This window comes from Meriones unguiculatus, chromosome 3 (genome assembly GCF_030254825.1).
Source record: "Meriones unguiculatus strain TT.TT164.6M chromosome 3, Bangor_MerUng_6.1, whole genome shotgun sequence".
Lineage (NCBI taxonomy): Eukaryota > Metazoa > Chordata > Mammalia > Rodentia > Muridae > Meriones > Meriones unguiculatus.
Window position 1 is genome coordinate 122,890,374 of NC_083351.1, and position 18,767 is coordinate 122,909,140.

Here is an 18,767-nt window from a genome sequence, read left to right on the forward strand (position 1 = left end):
TCACATCTTCTGTAAATATCCTACCTAACACCTAACATCTATAGGACTAAATGCTGGACCTGTCTGTACCCTGTCTCTATAACACGGTCATTTCCAGTTATCTCTTAATGGCATGCCCCATTTCCTTGACCCCTGAGTCTGTGCTTGAGTCCCTTCTCCCAACCTCTGCTCTGGATTAACCCATTGCGTGTGTCCTATTCGATCGTCCAAGAAAACATCACCCGGCATGACCATATAGTTCTTTCATGTTGTTATTTCTGCTCCCCAGTCAGACTTTCAGGCTGCTTGAAAACCTCCTTCCTCATTTTACATTAGGTTCATCCCCTATTTACATTACTCTCGTTCCCTATTGGGAACAGCACTGTGAAGTTTGTTTTGTTCTTTTACTCACCACTGACTATTTGCTTTGGCTTCTTCATCTCCAAGAACGCATGAAGGCCACAAAACACACATTGTGATACCCCACCCCCACAGCCTTGCCTTTATGCCCCTTCTCTTTCCCCTCATCACTGTCTCAGAGGCACAGCACAGCCCACTTAAAGATCAGCTACCCGCCTGAGTCTGCCACCTCTCAGGACCTCTTTTCAGATATCCCAGCATGCTCTCTTTTCCCTTCCATCCTCTACCCACTTATCCCTTTGCTTGTCTGGTCTCTGCATTTTCTTCACTATTTTTCATTGTGAAAGTTCCTTCATTCCATTTCCATTGAGCTATTACTTTCTTCTCTTGAGAAAAGCAACTATACTGTGAATGGAATGACCTTATGTGAGTCCTCTAATCTTTCTGTGCCTTAGTCTCCTCATGGGTAAAATGAGCTGTGAATATTACTGACCTCATGGAATCATTGTTGATCTTAAAGCCTAATGTAGTGAAGTTTCTAGCTGACCATTTTTAGGGATTTTTGTGTGCTTGTTTGTTTGTTGTTCTTGGTTTGGTTTGTTGTTTAGTGGTAATGATATCCTCTATGGGTCTTCACTAGACTTCTGGGTGTGTTTCTGCACTCAAAACCTAGAGGCTCCTTGAGAGACAAGATGATTTTGACCCCCCCTCCCCCTTTTTATTACCAGGACTAAACATAGTTGCTACCTTAGATGTATCTGTCCATCCCAGTATGAATGTAAACAAACGAGTGGCTAAGACCATTGAATTAGATGGAGCAGATTTTCTTTATACAGGGTAAAATTGGATTTCCTCTTTCTAAGCTTATGTCAATCCCAATGAGTCCCTGGTCACATGTTGCCTGGCTTTGCTAATTATTTGCAGAGCTTGGGCTCAGGCCCAGGTACCAGGCAAGCACTCTGCCACTGCACCACCGCCCCCGTGGATTTAGATGTTGTGTTTTAACATCGATCAACATAGTCAGAGAATGGACTATGGTAGGATGATGAAGAATGTAATTTCTGCCTGAGACAAAAGAACAAGTAGAGAAGGGGTTTGTCCATGCTGGCTTGCAATGCCAAAGAAAGAACAAGAAGGTATTCAGTGGCTCCTTTTGCTGTGATGGACGACTGACAAGAACTTAAGGGAGAGTGTTCATTTGCCTCACAGGTCAGGAATACAGTACACCATCTCAGGTCAAGGAGTCAGGACCTTGAAGCACTCATCTCCACAGTCAAGAGTAGAGAAAGAGCGAATCTATGCATGTCTGTACCTTCTGCTCCTCCATTTTTCTGCAGTTCAGGATGCATCCCTGAGCAATAGTAAGAGAGTATGTTGAACTCTGTTGGCAAAATGGCTTGGTTGATCTTGGTAGGATGCACTTACAATTATCTGATGTCCATAACATAGCGTTCAGCATTTATATGGAAAGGCATCAAGAACCATGGAGAGTGACAGATTTCAGGGTGAGTAGCACACACAGTCTAACCTAGATATTTGAATAACCTGTGATGAAATGTAGGGAGTGGAAACTCATTCCCAAATGGACATCTCAGCTGCTGCTCCAGAGTCACTGAACTTATGTGGAAAGGTTTTCATGAAAGTTCTGGGCTTCCTGCAGTCAGAGAAAAGTCAGATATTTATGTCATGAGGCACTGGTAATCTAGGCTTTCCTTGTTTGCTAAAGAGAGCAATCTTGTAAAGCTTCATTTGGATCAGCTCCAGTCTACAGCATCTACCTAATGCACCTGCATCCTTCATCCACATCCACAGCACAGAATGTGTCTGCATCCTTCATCCACGTCTACACCATTTACAGAATGCACTTGCATCCTTTCACCATCTACTGAATGCATCTGCATCCTTCACCCATGTCTCCTCCCCATGTACTGAATGTACCGGCATCCTTCACCATGTCGCCTCTCCATTTTCCTAAATACTACTCCCTGCATGATCTGGCTCACCATCTGGTGCAGAAGTGTGCTTTCCTGACTAAAAGGGTTTTTGTTTGTTTGTTTGTTTGTTTTTCCTCCTATTTATGGGGTTGGCCCTCTGTTTCACACACTTCCTAAAACATACTCCTGGTAATGTTATAACTTATCTTTGCAGTGTTACAGAAAATTCAGCAAAAGCTATGCTGGTCATGTAAAACAAGGTAAATAAATACTTGTTGGATGACTGAACAAATGATAGGGCTTGCGTCTCATCTGTGTAACAAATGTCTATATCCTCTTTATTACTTACATTTAGTAGGTAGACTTTACTGAGTACTGCCTGTCCCAGTGAAACTGTAGAGAAAAGTAGGTAAGGCCATGAAGCTTGCCTGTTTATTGTCCAATTTTAAAGTTTTGACAGGCATGCTATTTTGTTTTTTTTTCTGGGTGGCATGAATCTGAAACCTTCCCAGTACAAATACTGTTTGCTTTCTGCCTTCACCTTACTGATTGTATTGGCAAAGCAATCTGCTCTTCTCCATAAACTGGAGGGGAAAATGAAACGTTTCCAAACATAATGTCTCCAATAGATTTCCCCTGATGGCTGCTCCAGAAGACCAACACACAAGAGTTGCCTCAGTTTGCAGTGGTTTGGGCTTTAGCATCTCTCGTAAGGACTCAAAGAAACTATCTTTTTTTCCTTCCTGGCCACTTGTGTGCCACTAGACTACTTTGCTTGGACTGATATATTTTAAAATTCAATTCTGCCCATCAGCCAGATGTCTATGACCACTGGATTTCCACTAGTTTTCCAGTTTTCCATGATTAAACCAAAAATAAAAGATGATGCCATGTCAGGCCAAGAGCAGATGTTGCTGGTTGCCAAAGTCCCAGCATTCATCACCAGTTGACATGCTGTTTGCTCTCCTGGATGGAAACAGTCAGGGCTCTCAGAGGCCAAGATTCAAGGGAAGAGTTGTGAGCAAGTAGGTGCCATTTGGAAACAATTTGATAGCTGGGAGACTCACCGGCTAGCCACTGAAAATCTCATTTGTGAAATATTAGCAGGAGTGTTGGGAGCCCACATTGAGGGTAAGGTCTGCCTTTCCCACATGCAGCCCTTCATAGCTGACACATTACACATGTCTCTGGAGTCTAACATATGGCTTCCTGAACTCGCAAATGTGGCCTCTTGCTCTGTTGAAATAATGTCTGTTTAAACAGTCTCCTGGAAAAGTGAAGCCGCATTCAATAAAATAATTTCATGTCCAGGAAGCTTTCCCTAGGGTCCTTTAAAATGTGATTTCTAAGGCACATAGTATAGAAAGGTTGCATTAAGGTGTTACCTGCCGCTATATCAATAATGGACTGTCAGATTGTAGCTGTACAAGTAGATGTTTATTGTATATGTTAAAAGATTTATGGAGTATTGGGTAGGCAGGAATGGGCCAGATCAAGAATAGTAAAGCTCAGTGTGATGGTATAGACCTATTGTCCCAGCCAATCTACAGGGTGGGGAAGAAGAACACAAGGTTAAGGCTGCCCTGGCCACAGGTCAAGTTCAAGGCCAGTCTAGGCAACTGAGTGAGACCCTTTGAAACTACTTACATATTTTATGGGTATGTGCATGAACCTGACAGCAGCCTGTGGCTTCACCACCATGTGGGTTTATGAATCTTCCAGAAGACTAAGAACCAGGGTTCAGCAGCAGGTTTGTCTTCATAGTAGACATAAAGAAACAGTTGGGAATGTGTCCCAAGCATCCTTGCCCCAATGTCAACTTAACCGGAAACTGACCCACACGATGTTTTTGTCCTGATATGGGAGAGGGGAGGAGGAGGAGTAACATGTGATTTATTAATTACCAATAGAGAAATACATGTGAAAATACTATATATCTTTATATCTTTATGTAGATAGTTAGATAGACAGATACGTTGATTTCTAACTACCCGGTAGTAACCAAGTGAGTGTCTGTGGAGCCACCAAGCGGGTTGCAGAACAGACCAGGGACTCTGTGTAGTCCTGTGCATCCCCTTCTCACCAGACATAACACCCCAACTCCTAACCACCATTCTGACTTTTACCTCATTTCTACACAATCTGGTTCCATTTCTCCTGCTTTTTTCTTTATATGCATCCAGCCATACTAAGTACAGCTTTGCATGTTAATCTTAACTTCTCACAACACTTGTTTCTAATAATCCTCTGGGCCATAGCATCCCATTTTCTTCACTTTAGCTGCCCTGAGCCTCCCCTTCTTTGACTGTACTGTAATCTCCTCGGGTATTTATAAATGTTGTCTCTTTTGGGTGGTTCAGTTAACATTCTACAACAGATCTTATGGACACATTGAACTTGCATCCCTGAATGAAGGCCTCGAATGCTGCGCTTTTGTAGGAGATAACGTAAGTAGTTCTGGAGCGAAGAAGTCTTCTCTTTTTTCCCATCCCATTCCTGTTAAAGCCTGTGGAGGACAAAATTGGTTCAAATAGATTACCTATCAAGCCTTGGCATAGATTCTGCATGTCTCTGAGAAGTGCCAGAAAGCGTAGTTGCTGGACCATTAGGTCCATTAGGTCTATTAAGACCTTAAATCACTGGGTCGGAATCTTCAGGACAGGACTGGGAGGCAGTAGACTCAGCCAGCACCTGGGTGGGTTCTCATGAGGGAGACACTGGCTCACTCCATTTGAATTTATGAGCTCTGGCATCTTAGTCCTGAAGCAATTTGAAGAAAGTATACACGATTAAAAATCTTGGAAAACTGGCCTTTTTTTGTGGAAAAAGCGAAGGAAGTTGGACTCATTTACTATAATTGTATTTGAAAAAGACTGAAACATGATTTAATTGTTTGCAAGAGACTGAAAGAATTTTATTATGACAGTGCAAATATTTGCTAAGTCAAGAGAGATTTAGATTAGTCGAGAGTTAGCACATACTGAGCATTCTCCAGGCACCAGGGATGTAAGAAACAAAGACTGCAGTTCAGTGTCTTCAGAGAACTGAAGATCTGGGATAAGACGAACTAACCAGAACCCTCGAATCTAAGCCAGGATGCCATTTTTCATCTTGTCTAGACAGTAGGCTTCAATGGAGCTGAGTAGGTGGCCCCTGAGGACGGCAGAACAGAGTAGCAGAGAGAGGTCACCAGGAAGGTCCTGAGAGTCTGCAGGGCCCCGGCCAACAGGAGGTGGTAGATGGCAAGAGTGTTCTAAAGCAGCGGCCTCCGTTGATTTTATCATGGTTCTCCAGTAAGAAGTGGTTATCACTATAGTGCAGTGTGCACCTTTACGCTAGCCAGACTTTTCATGAGGCATTCAGTCTTACTAAAGCTGAGCCCTAGTGGCGTCTTTTCTGTTTTGCTTTTAGGATGTTAGCTTAACCCAGAAGTAGGTATAAAAACTCTTTAAGTGACCAGTGTGGGGCCTGTCTTAAGGGTTATTAGAGGAAATGATTTTCACAGAGTTAGTGAAGCAATGTTGTCAATATATGGTCGTCTCTAGAAACGTTTCTTGATTCTGGAGTACAAATGGATTACTTTGGAATGTCAGGGGAGAATGTCATACTTCATTTCCGTATCCAGCTGATCCTATCTTTTGACTGTAGTTTGATTGAGATAACCTTTACGGTTTCTTCTGGTGCTTGCTTTTAATGTTGTGCCTCTTGGTGGAGGAATAGGGGACATAGGGATACGGGTAGGCAAGAGGAATTGGCTTCTAGATTCCTAAAAGCAGTGACGTCAGAATGCTTCTCAAACAGGCCCCCATGCTGTGCTTAGCTGAGGACATGATATGGCAGGTGACCATGTATGAAGAGGTTCCTGAGGAAGCTAAAGTTTAGAAAAAAGTGGGGCTCGCTTTTCCAGCTCTGCCTTTCCAGTTTGCTCTGAACCCTTCCTTTGTCCAAACACTTGAGGCCCCTGCTGTGTGTGCACACCCAGTTTTCCCCCTGCCCATCTTGAGCCCGTGTGCAGCACCTGCAGACTGAATGGCACTGGACATCCACATAGGAGAATCCATCTTCTCTGTGCTTCGTTTGCTCAGAGGCTCTTACACCCTAGATCAGGGTCACTTCAGACCTCAGGCAAGTGCCATGGCTATACAGGAGGGAGTCCTTTCTTGCCACGTCCTCCCCAGAAATCCACGTGGAACCGATTTAGGGATCCCTCATAATCAGGTTTTTATCTGAAGAGTGGAATAAAGAATTCTCTTAGCAGCAGCCGACAGGAAATCCTTTCTATGGCCTTGCCTAGCTTAAGTGCTTTCAGTCCTGTCCATTAAGATTTCACATTCTTCTGACCGGCCCAATCCAGTTTTAATTTAGTCTGTTTAGGTTAGGAAAGGATTTTAAAGGACATACTTTCCCCTTTCAGGGTAGTGCAGCTAAGGATCATTGTCCCTAACCGTATCTTGATAAAGCTTTCTCTTGTTTATAAAATGACCTAAGGGAAAAAGCAACTGCAGTCTGTTTCTTAGTGTGCGCTACAGGTAAGTAACACTTGTTCGACTAGTAATGAAAGCCAGTGTCCTGGCCGTGCATGTCTTAATGGGAAGCTTGGTTTGTTGTCAAGGTAATTTTCTGTTTGTGAGTGGACTGCTGCAGTAGGAATGTGGATGACGGTAGCCCAGACACCCCTGAATAAAAAAATATAATAGGAAGCCATCGTATAGAGCTGAACTATTTATTCCATGTGGTATTTGATAGAGTTTCTCAAAGTTTTAAGTATTCAGTTCCTCAGCTGTATTGGCTCTTTGATGTGTAATAACTTATTCAGACAACTTTTGTCACTAGTGATATTTTGTTGAGCCATCAGCCTGGACAGCTCAGAGAATCAAGGTCTGGTACATAGGTCAGAAGGAATTGTTCGAGTTTGAACCTTTGGTAACCTTGAACTGTTGGCCGGTTTGGTTTGGTAGCACAGTGCACTTGAGTGAACTGTGCACTAGGTCAAAGGCCTGCATTCTCAGGCACCAGCTGTCAAGGTTATCTGGCCTCTAGCTAATGAGTAAGCTGGCCCGTAGTTCTACATTGCTTCATCTTCTGCAGGGTAGCTAACAGAAGTGACCCCATCTTGGAGTTTGCTGGTGGCAGGTATTTTATTACTGTCGGTATTTTCTTTGGGAAAGCCAGCCTTCATGGGTGTTCCCATGGTGAAGCGGACGGCATTTTTAAAGCTGCTTGCTTGGGAGCAGGGTTTGATTTGACCTAGGGGAGACATGAGCATGGCTGTGGCTGATGATGCTCACCCCTCTTCCTCTACCTTTTGCTCCACAGACCAATGAATGGAACAAGAATGATGACCGCCTGCTGCAGGCTGTGGAGAACGGAGATGCGGAGAAGGTGGCCTCACTGCTGGGCAAGAAAGGGGCCAGTGCCACCAAGCACGACAGTGAGGGCAAGAGCGCGTAAGAGAAAATACTGAACTTTGCATGTGTTTGTTAAGGACTGGGGAGCATTTCAGTGGTAGAGTGTCTGCTAAGCATGCCTAAAGCCCTGGCTCTATCTCAATACTGTAAGAAACAGAAAACAAACCCCAAACACTGACTTCTTCATCAAGGGAAGATTGACCAATGCTTAGGGGGCCTTGAAAAAAATTACCGCTGACCCCTTCCTAACCCTACGCTAAAACATGTATGGGTCTGTTTCCTTTCCCATCCAAAAAAACTCCAAATTATACATTGAACTTTCCCTCGTGGCTGTGTTTATACCTGGAAACAAGCAACCAACAACTAGAGAAGAACTAGCGCCAGGATTGCAAGCAGTTGGCAGACGGGAAATAAATTCTCCCTAAGTTAAGAAAGGTTAGAAGCACTGCTTTCTAACCTTACTGCTTGTGATTTGCTAAACCACTCTTTAGCATAGGTAGTAATTACATGAGCACTGTAGTAAGGTTTTGCTTTATGTTCGCATGGTCAAATTCCTGCTTGCCATAATTAAAACTATGTGAAAGGGGAAGGGAGAAGGAGGGAGGGAGGGAGGGAGGGAGAGAAAAGGAGAGAGGAGAGAGAGCTAGCATCTTTACTCTGGTAGTGGTAATGAGATCAGTGACTTTGGAGCCACACAGGCCTCTCATGTGGACTCTATTATACTTATCACCTCCCAATCCTCCAGTTCCACTTTGTTGTTGTTGTTGCTCTTGTTGTTAAGACAAGCTCTTACTGTATCCCTGGCTTTCCTGGAACTCACTATGTTGACAGATTGGCCATGGACTCACAGGTATATGCCTACCTCTGAGGTGCAAATGCTAGGAGTAAAAGTGTGTACCACCATGCCTGGCTGAGGACACTTGGGGTGCCCTCAGAAACCGCTGTGAGACAAGAGCTTGTGTGCCAGTGGCTTCCATCTCCAGAGATCCCAGGAGCTGGGAAAGAAGCCTAGGTGTGGGGTTGTTCTTGGCAGGTTTCTCCAGTTGGTGACTGGGGTGCTTTTCTGAGAACTCCTAGAAATATTAGACTTACAGCAGAGCTGGCAACCATGGCTTGCTGTCTGTTGTTCATTAAGTCCTGGTCCGTGGCTGCCCCTGAGCTACAAAGGCAGAACTGAATTATTATGACAGAGACCATATGGCTCACAGAGCCACAAGTACTCTTTGAGGGGCTCTGAATGTTTAAACATTAATTTTCCTTTGCGCTTAGGTAAAGCGAATGGGGTAGTTGTCCTTGATCTCCTTCCTGTTCCTCAGAAGTGGAGTCTCTTCGTTGGGACCATGATTCATTCCAGTTAGTGACCCCATGGCTGTAGGGACTGTGTGTGCAGAGCTAGCACAGTTCTCGCTCATAGGAAGCACTCGAAACTCTTCTCTTTCTTACTCCACACTAGTGATTGTCAAGTTAGGGTACTGGAATTGCCTGAGGTGCTTTAAAAGATGTCCCGAATCACTGCGCCGTGGGTGGCCAGGTTGTCTGCTCTTTTGTCCTGAGGTTTTGGTGACAGACGGTCCCTTTTGTACAGGTCTACCACAGCCCCCCTGCAAGTATTCCTTGTTCCCAGGTGTCTGCATAGTCATCTCCGAGGAAGGCAAGATAAGTGCTTATGACAGTTTTGACCAAGAAAACACTCACTGAAAAGACAGCATTTAGATTATTAGCAACTTAGACACAGGGTTGACAACCTTGTGCAGTCTGTTCCTTATTTCCTGTTTATTAGGTGTAGAATAGATGGCTCAGATGACCATGCTCTAGTCTTTTTTCCCTGTTGTGGTAAAAGGCACATCACATAGAACTAAGCATTTGAATGTTTTGCAAACCTACAATTTAGTTTCACCAAGCACTTTCACAGTGCGGTTCACCGTACCTAAGGTCACTCCCGACCTCTCCAGTCCGCCCCCTGATAATCATCAATGAGCTTGCAATCTCTCTGCATTTGCCTTTTCTGAATATTTCATGTAGATGACATCACGTATGTAGCCTCTGCCTCTAGCTTCTTCACTTAGTGTGTGCTCATGATCCATTCATGTTTTGGTGGTATGTCAGTATTCATTCTGTTCTCTTCTAGTGACAGCACAGAGGTTGCACAGAAATCCCTGCCTACATTTTACAAATGATAAACTCAAGGCTCTCCCTGCCTTGCTCTCTGAAGGCATTCACACTGGGAAGTCAACTCTTTTTCCTTTAACGATCCTTACATAAAAAGTTAGAACTATTGGAAGAAAGGAAGAGAGGGGGTGGTCCCTTCTCCAATGCGGGAATTTTCCATACTTCATCATCAGTCCACACTTCATTTTCCTGCTCAGGAAACTTATTTGAGGACTGAATTTATTAACTGGTAACTCTAAGAATTTAAGTTTTAGAGGCACCGTGGAATTAAATCTGATCTGGCTTTATATTTTCAGTCTAATCCAATGGTTGGAATAGTCACACTGAGTAGGTACTGAGAGACCAGAAACCGTCTCCCATATCATCCTGCAGCAGTGTAAAATTGAGGCTTCTGCTATAAAAGGAGTCCCATGTGGCCATCAGTGCTTGCCTGAGCCTTTTCATCTATAGATGTTGGCCTCTGTGTGCTGAGGGTCCCTGTGATCTATATGATTCTGGAAATTTTGGGCTGTCCCTGTTCTTTCTAGGTGCCTTTGGTTGGGTAACACATGAACTGCAGTGCCCTAAGAAATGACCAGAGTCTATGACAGACCGATACTAGCCTTGTCCCCTCAGCTGCAGTTCTTGGCCAGACCAGCGTGGTGGAGCTTACAGAGATGACCGGTGTTCGTTGTGGGATGTAAGAGATGCTTTGCCTTTCTAAGGGATAAGGCCACATCATGAACCTGAAAATTATGTCCTTGGCCATGCTTGGCCTCATTTTCTGTCTTTTCCTACCTTTCCTTGTAGACAGCCCCATAGCAAAAACTGTACTGTAGGACCCTTGTCTAGAGAACTTTTAGGGTAAGGGATTTTGCCGGTAAGTGCACAGTCTTGACTTGGCTATTCAAGGTCATCCCTCAGCTATGTAAATGTGTTCCTCTCATGGGCCCTCCTAATGTCCCTACCTTTTCTCAGGTAAAAATGTCCAAGGATCTGCCCAGGTTCTGTGTCCAGTTACATTCTGTGGTCCTGACAGAACAGGGGCAATAGTGATAATTCCACTAAGCAAAGCCCTGCTTTCTGAAGGACCTGAATCTCATGCAAGGTTAAGCTCCAGGAGTACCAGGGTCAGACCGTTTTGATGGATTAGCTGTGTTCTAGGCGCAAAAGAACGATTTGCTGTGATTGGTATGGAGAAACCTTTTTTGCTTATAATACTCCATAGATAAATTACCTAGGAATGAATTAACATGGGATCCAGGGGAAATAGCAATTCTGGGAAAGCACCTACCCCCGATCCCCTTGCCAAGGGCAGTTTCACTAGAAAAGCACCCAGTTTGTACTCTCCAGAGGATCAGCAAGTCCAGAAGTCCCAAGAATGTGGTGGTCAAAGTATCCATTGCTCAAACGCTCTCCAGAATCTTTCATAACCCCAGACCAGATGGGTAGCTTGGAAATTCCTGGAACTTTTAAAGTTTCTTCCTGAATATCCCCTCATGGCAAGAGGAGAAACTGACAGAAAATTTCTTCCTCTAACGCTGGTCACAGAGAGGTTTAAAAAAGTAAAAGCAGTTGAATGGCTGGAATTCATTTAGGAAAGAGTAAAATGAGGGTGGTGGCGTGGTCAGAGGAGAACAAAATAGAACAGGGCAGAAAGTTATAGCTCCAGGCTGTATTTACAGAGTTAGGCTTGGCTTTTCCTGGCCTCATCTGGTCTCTTTCCATGGGGGAGGTGAGGAAGTGGGGGGATGTCAGGACCCTGAAACCTTAGCGTGGAAGAATCTAATTACTTCAAGATGTTTTGCCCCGTGTTGGATATGCCTTTAATTAAAGCTCTGTGTGTTTGTCTTAGGAACAACCAGACTAAATAAAATCACTACTGGGACCATAGTATTTGAACAAATTCTCGCCAGGGCATATGTACAGAGATCCGGGGAGGGAGGCCAGAGGGAGGGAAGAAGGGAGAAAGAAGGAGAGAGGGGTGGGGGGCAAATAGGAAAGGAGGAACAGAGGAAGGAGGAGAGTGGGGAGGGAGTGTTTAGTCCACATTTCAGAAATCTGATCTCTTTGGCCTTGAAAGCAAGAACTCGTGGAAGTATTTTTAGATGACTGGAACTGAATGTGGAGAAGCAGCTTTGAGCTCCGCGCGCCTGTACAGTGAGACACTTCTCCAGCTGGTGGCCTTTTCTCCTCTCCGCCTTTCTGTCTGCTCAGGATAGGGCTGTGTTAGATAGTGGGCACCAGCGGTTCTGTCTTGGAAATCAAGTCATACCGTGCGATCAGCCTTTTCTAGTTCTTCCCACAAAGGACTTCTAAATTATGTAATAGAATCCATCCCGTACAGTACGTGGTTGCAGCCTCTGCCCCTCTCCGCAGTGTCACTGGACAGCTTCCCTTTGAAGGTTGGTCTTAGATAGCGACAGGCACGTGGGTTCTAGACCGTGTGGACTGAGTGGTTCTCCCTTGAAACTGCTTTGGAAATTGGAGCCCAAGTGATATTCTTTATTCCCTGCCTCCTAGCTTTCTCCTTTCTGTTAATACTTGATGGCTGTACACACTCTGTTTTTGGATCATGCAATTTTTTATTTTTGTGTGTGTGCGTGTTTTGGCTGCATGTGTGCATGTGCGTCCTGTGCATGCCTGGTGCCTGTGTAGGTCAGAACAGGGCCTCAGACCCCTGGGAATGGAGTTACAGGTGGTGTGAGCCACCATTAGGGAGCTGGGAAAGGAAGCCGGGTCCTCTGCAAGAGCAGTTAACCTCTGAGCCATAGTAGCTCCAGCCCTTGCATCAGGTTTTAAAGGTGAATGAATCCATTTGGGGCCCCACTTGACACTTGCCTCTCCACTTGACTTTGATTAGATGGTGAAAATCAGGTAAATCTGGCTGGAAAGAGTAGGTTTCGAATGCAGGCACTTTCGTATAATCCTACCCTAGTGGCTGTCTCATATTTCCTTCCACACTGCTTTTTGACTCCAAAGGACAGCCTTTACCACTCATTCCTGCCACCATAGTGTTCTTCCTAAGTGCATGGGGTTCAGCAACAATAGACTGAGCTCCCAGAACAGGGGCTAAGATAGAGGTTTTCCTTCTCAGGGCTGGAGAGCTGGGTCACGGGTTAGGAGCACTTGTTCTTGCACAGGACCCAGGTTTGATTCTCGGGACTGGCAATGTAGCTCACAGCTGTCTGAAACTCCCCTTCTAGGGTATCTGACATCCTCTTCTGGATTCTGCAGGCACCAGGCATGCGTGTGGTGCACAAATATACATGTTGGCAAGCACTCATACACATTAGCTATAAAAAAAGGATTTTACCGCTCCAGGTTTCTCTAAGGTATTTTGAGGACAGAGGCAAAAGGTAACAAGTATGCAGTGGTATGAATGAGGTATCCCTCATAAGTCTCGGGCATCCAGATATTTGGGGAGGATTAGGAAGTATGGTTTTGCCAGAGAAAGTGTGTCCCTGTGGGTGAGCTTTGAGATCTCAAAGAACGCACACCATTGTATGTGTTTTCTGTTTGTGGTTCAAGAGGTGAGTGCTCAGCTGCTGCTCCAGCCATCACGTCTGCCTACCGCCTTCTACCTGCACTCAACGTGGATAGCCAACTCCCTGAAGCTGTACTCCCCAAATAAGCTCCTTCTTTTAGAGTTGCTTTGGTCATGTTTTATTACAACAGAAGAGTAACTAAGATAAAATTAGTACCAGGAAGTAGAAAACAGTATATACCAAGACGAAATTCTCATCACAAAGGAGATTTATATGCCCCAGAGGGACAAAAGGCAGGGAGCAAGAGACAAAAACAGGAGATGGAGGGAGAAGGGGAAGGGAAGAACAGAGAGGAGAAAAGGATATCTGCCCCTGAGGGACAAAGGACTGCCTCTGGGTAGAGAGGAGACAGACATGGCCCATAGGAAAATGACAGTTTATAAGGCAAAAGGGGAAACCCTATGTTGGGATCAGGGAAGCTTTGATTGGGCATGTTCATTAGGTATAGCCAAAAGAGGGCTTTTGATTGCTGGATTTTAATACTTTGATAGCTGGACCTTGGTGGTCATCCTCAGGAGGAGGAAGTAGCCAAATAAGGGAATAGACCCTGGTGGCTAGCTTTAGTGATGTGATCTAATGTTTTTGTTGGGGGGGTGGGGGGGGTGGATAAAAGGCAAAACCTGTCAGCCACATTTGCCATGCTCGGGTCTGCTAGTGCCCTTCACTGTGTAACAGACTTGACTGACCATGCTAGTTTTTTGAAGGAATGTGGAAGAATGTGGGATGTTGGCCTAGAAAGGCAGCTGAACACTAAGCAGAGTTTAACAAGGTGTCCTGTGCGGAGCTTGGAAGTCAGCAGTCCTCAGATATGACTGTGGAGGTTCACATCAAGGGGTTCCAGAGACAACAGTGTTAGCCACTGGCCTAGAGACTATTGTTGTGAGACTTTGGCTGCTTTCTGCCTGAGAGCTTGCCCAGGGCTAACTTCAAAAGCCATGAAACTAATTTCTTTGGCAGAAATCAGAGGATATTTCAAGACAGCTTTATATTAACTCTGCTAAGTGGTTATTAGTAACACTTGTATACAGGTTTACAATGGAGAAGAGGAAATGGGCAAAAGAAATAAAAACACACAGTTTGGAGAGGAAAAGGAAACTACTGAGCTGGATGTTACAGCCAAAGCTTGTTGCATGAGAGAGGCTGCAATTGTTAGACTGACACTGTTAAGAAGAGGCCGAGCAGGCATAGTGGGAAGGCTGCTGCCTCAGGGCAAGACCCCACCCAGCTGACCTTTCGATTTGTGCAAGGAAAAGGCCTAAGGAACTTTCTCCCTCTAGAAAACAACAACAATAACCTACTGCAAATGTGATTCAAGGGGCCAGGGTTTTTTTAAATTGGTAGTCTCATTTGGCACAGTCATCCAGAAACCCTGGCTTTAGAGTACCGAGTATGCAAGAGTAAAGGAGTCCTGGAAATCTTCCTCGGCAGGCGGTTTTCTATTGCTGTGATTAGACCCTGTTACTGAGGCAACTTACAGAAGCGTTTATGTGGAATGTAGAGCTTACAAAATACCATCATCATAGTGAGAAAATGGGAGCAGGCAGGCATGGTGCTGAAGCAGCAACTGAGAGCTCACAACTCAATCCACAAACAGGAAGCGAGAGAATGCTGGGAATCTCAAAGCTTGCCATGTCTGAAGGAAGTGTCCTGCTTCCTTCAGCAAGGCTGCACCCCCTAAGCCTTCCCAAATAGCATCATCCACAAAGGAACCAAGCAGTAAAGTGCAGGAGAACAACAAGGACGCCTCATTCAAACCACCACACGATAATATGGATAGGAAGCATTTTTAATCACCTTAGATGATTTAAATGGTCAGTCCAATTAGTCAAGCACCAGTCAGGACACTCCACAGTGAAAACCCATCTTTCAAACCAGGCTTCCCAACTCATGTTATACTCTGACAAGTTACAGGTGGGGTGAGAAAGCCTGTGGAGGCCAGGGAAGTTTTTTCCTAGTCATGTACACACAACACACACAGTTCAGGTTAGTAAAGTCCATGTGTACAAGTTAAGTTAATTTTGTCTTCCGGTAAATCTCGTTAAAGTTGCCCTCTAGGGAAATATGTGTTAAAGCAGAACACCATCTTGCTGAAAAATTATGCTGTAAATGGAAGACATAATCAGTAACGGTGAGTTATGACAAGAATGGATTTGGAAACTAGGAACCACCAATGAAAATACTGCTTTAAAGCTGTTTGCAGATTTGGATTAATTAAGCAGTCGTCCTACCTGTAGTATATAACACTTGGGTGACAGCAGCAGGGAAATTACTACACGTTGGTGGCCAGCTTAGTGTACGTAACAGGACCTTGTCCCAGAACATAAACAAGTTGGGATAAGTATACCAAATGAAGAATTTTAAAGATGGCAATGTGTAATTGTTGCCCGGATCTCTGGCTGACCTCCTCCTCCTCCTGGATGGCTAGCAGTGCCTTCTAGGACCGAAGCTAGGACCTGGTGTAGGGGTCAGAGAGATCCTGGGAAACTCAGTGACTCTGGTAGAGAGAAGAGCGGGGAGGGTGGGGTTGAGCACACAGTCAATGACCTTCAATCACTCACAGGAAAGAGGGCATCTGGAGCAAGTGGTTCTCATGCTGAGCAGCAGCCAAGCAGTTCAAGGGTCAAGGCTATTATGATCACTAGTGAGTGCCTGTCCTTCACACATCCCCCTTTTAGCCCTGGGTACCAAAGTGCCAGCATCCCTAAAAAGTCAGCGTCTCGAGACTGTCTGGCGTGTAACCTCCACAAATCCCTAAGTGCCTGCATTTATCTTGTTTCCTTATCAAACTGCCAGAGTTACAGTCAACTGAGGGACTGTTTATAGAGACACTAGACAAGGCATCTTCCCCTTGTTATACATTTATCACAGTTCATTTATCGCTCCCTTTTCAGCTTTCCCCAGATATATCTTTTCTGATGGTCTCACTTAATCTTGGAACAAGCATCAAAGAAATAACTCAGAGAGAAACCCAGAAGTTTCTGGGATTAATACACATCACCTGCTCTTCTTTCTAGGCACGTGTTATGTTCAAATCGTGGGTTCCTCCCTTCCCCCCTCCCAGCCCCCAGGGCCTCCCATATGCCAAGCTGGTGCTATGCCCTTGAGCAGCAACCCCCAGCCCTGTAGGCTTTCTTAGATTTAAAATAAGTCACCTTCCATTGCTGTGTCCACACTCCTGCCCCCTTCTCCAGGAGAACCCATCCTAGAAATATTAGTACCGGCTATATTTAATAACAGTTCTGGACTTTTTAAAAGTCAGCAGTCATATTTATATTCATTACTTTTCATATTTCTGTGACAAAATACAAGGGGTGGAAGGAACAAGGAATGGAAGCTTCCATTGCCTCAGTTTGTCATGGTGGGAACTCAGCTGCAGGGTGGACTCTGGAACGATCAGTGGCGGGGGGAGCAGCAGAGACCCTCTTACCTCATCACAGACTGCAAAATCAGAGAACCCAGGCAGGAACAAGGAAATAATAACCGATTTCTACCAGCCAAGCCCTACCTTTCCTAGAAGGCTCCTTGACCTTCAAACCGGTGATCCAGCACTTTAAATAAGAACCCGTGGCAGAACACTCTGCAGTCAAACACCACACTATCTTTGTATTCTTCCCTTCCTTTGTACCCGTCATGAGGCAGCAGAAGTTCCATCTCTCAGTCTCCTCTGTGGATTCCTGCTGGAAGCGTGACCACTGGTGGCATTAAGCTGGTCCATAAACTCGAGGGCGGCAGGGCTGAGGCACTGACCCAGCGGGTACCGCTTGCCCTGCAAGAGTGAACACCAAACTTCGAGTTGCCAGAGCCCATTTAAAAGCTGGGCATGTGACACACACCTCTGTAATCTCAGCTCCTATAGGGAGGATAGTAGGAAGAGGCAGGAAGTTGGAGGGCCAGCCAGCCTAGCATATGCAGTCGTAAACAGAGACCCGTAAACAAGGTAGACTGCAAAGACCAACACACACACACACACACACACACACACACACACACACACACACACACACCATTTCTTGTGATAGGATTGTCCAGTTGCCTAGCCTCATTTGAGCTCTGAGACCTATAATTTGGTTGTTGAAATAAACAAGTGCCATAAAGCATTTAGGTTGTATTTGAGTCAGTGTTTTAGAACTGAAGTAGGGTTGTGTGACCAGATGAATAGACTAAGGCTAATGGATTTGAGCGACTTATGGATGACTCTAAACCTGTGGGTCTCACTTTAGTTTTTCAGACTTTATGAGCTGCTCTTTTGTTCACTTTCTTGTAGCAGCCTGTGCCAAAGCCTTTAAGGTGAAATGCCTGAGAAAAGATAGGGTTGAGACCAAAACCAAGTGTGGTTCATGCTCCTTTTGATATTCTACTGACCCTAAAAATTGAAGGTACATCAGAATCATCTATGAGCCTGCTGGGTAAGAGCCTGAGTAGTCGCTTTTCTGCCTGGCTAACTGCTGCTGCTGCTGCTTCTGGGGCACCATTGCACACCTTCATTAGGAAGCAAACTAGCTCTCAGCCCAAGGACACAGTTTTTCTCTCAAGAGCCTGTGTCACAGCCAGATAATAATTTACAATTATATCAGTTCATTTTTGTACCTAGACTTGAAAAAAGTGAAAAAAATAAAAATTTCACGTTATCTTTAAGAGGGAAGGTAGGAGGGAGAGAGAGAGAGAGAGAGAGAGAGAGAGGGAAGAGGGAGGAGAGAGAGAGAGAGGAGAGAGAGAAGACTGTTGTGTGCTGGGACAGTTGAAAGAAGCAAGACAGCTTCTGTTCTGTCAGTGTGCGGTCTGGTGGGACAGACGGGCAGCAGGCAAAGGCCGCTTCAGACTATTGTCAGGTACGCTGAGGAAAGTGAAAAGGGCAGGCACCACTCTGACTAAGCTTGGGAGAGGCAGCACAGGTCAGGTTGCTCAAACCTTTTGGAGTAATGGCTCTCCTGGAATAGCAAGGCAAGACTCTGAGATGGGATGGTACCCCATGGGCTCAAGAAAGAGCAAGGAGCTGGTGGGCTAAAGCCCAGTGAGTTCTGAGAGTGGCAGCAGGTGAAGCTGAGGAGGAGAAACCAGGACACCTCACATACAGCTTTACTCCATGACCAGGACTTTGGATTAAATCACAGTAAAAAAAAAAAAAAAAAAAGCATAACTTTTCTGAGTTTCCTAAGATGATTTAATTTTTTTCTCTCTCCACAATGACATCTTCTAGAAGGCATACAATGAAAATGGAAGCAAGTTTAGGTGGTTGGGGATGAGATGCCTCTTTATTGCAAAACTGAGATTCTTGGCTCTCAGCAACTGTGAGAAGCTCGTCTCTATCATGATCTAGTCCTGAGCCTCTTACTGACCACAGGGAAGTGGGAGAAAACTTACCTCAGCATTAGGGCAGAGAGCCAGATGTG

The 18,767-nt window shown here is 45.0% G+C and overlaps 1 protein-coding gene across 3 annotated transcripts in view; it reads left to right on the forward strand.

The window, feature by feature from the left end:
- Nucleotides 1-18,767, forward strand: part of Rai14 (retinoic acid induced 14) — a 148,703-nt gene that overhangs the window by 75,495 nt on the left and 54,441 nt on the right. For all 3 annotated transcript variants that reach the window (XM_021656353.2, XM_021656352.2, XM_021656355.2), the window contains exon 3: nucleotides 7,590-7,720. In XM_021656353.2, the coding sequence (XP_021512028.1) occupies nucleotides 7,590-7,720 (131 nt within the window). The remainder of the gene's footprint in view (nucleotides 1-7,589; nucleotides 7,721-18,767) is intronic.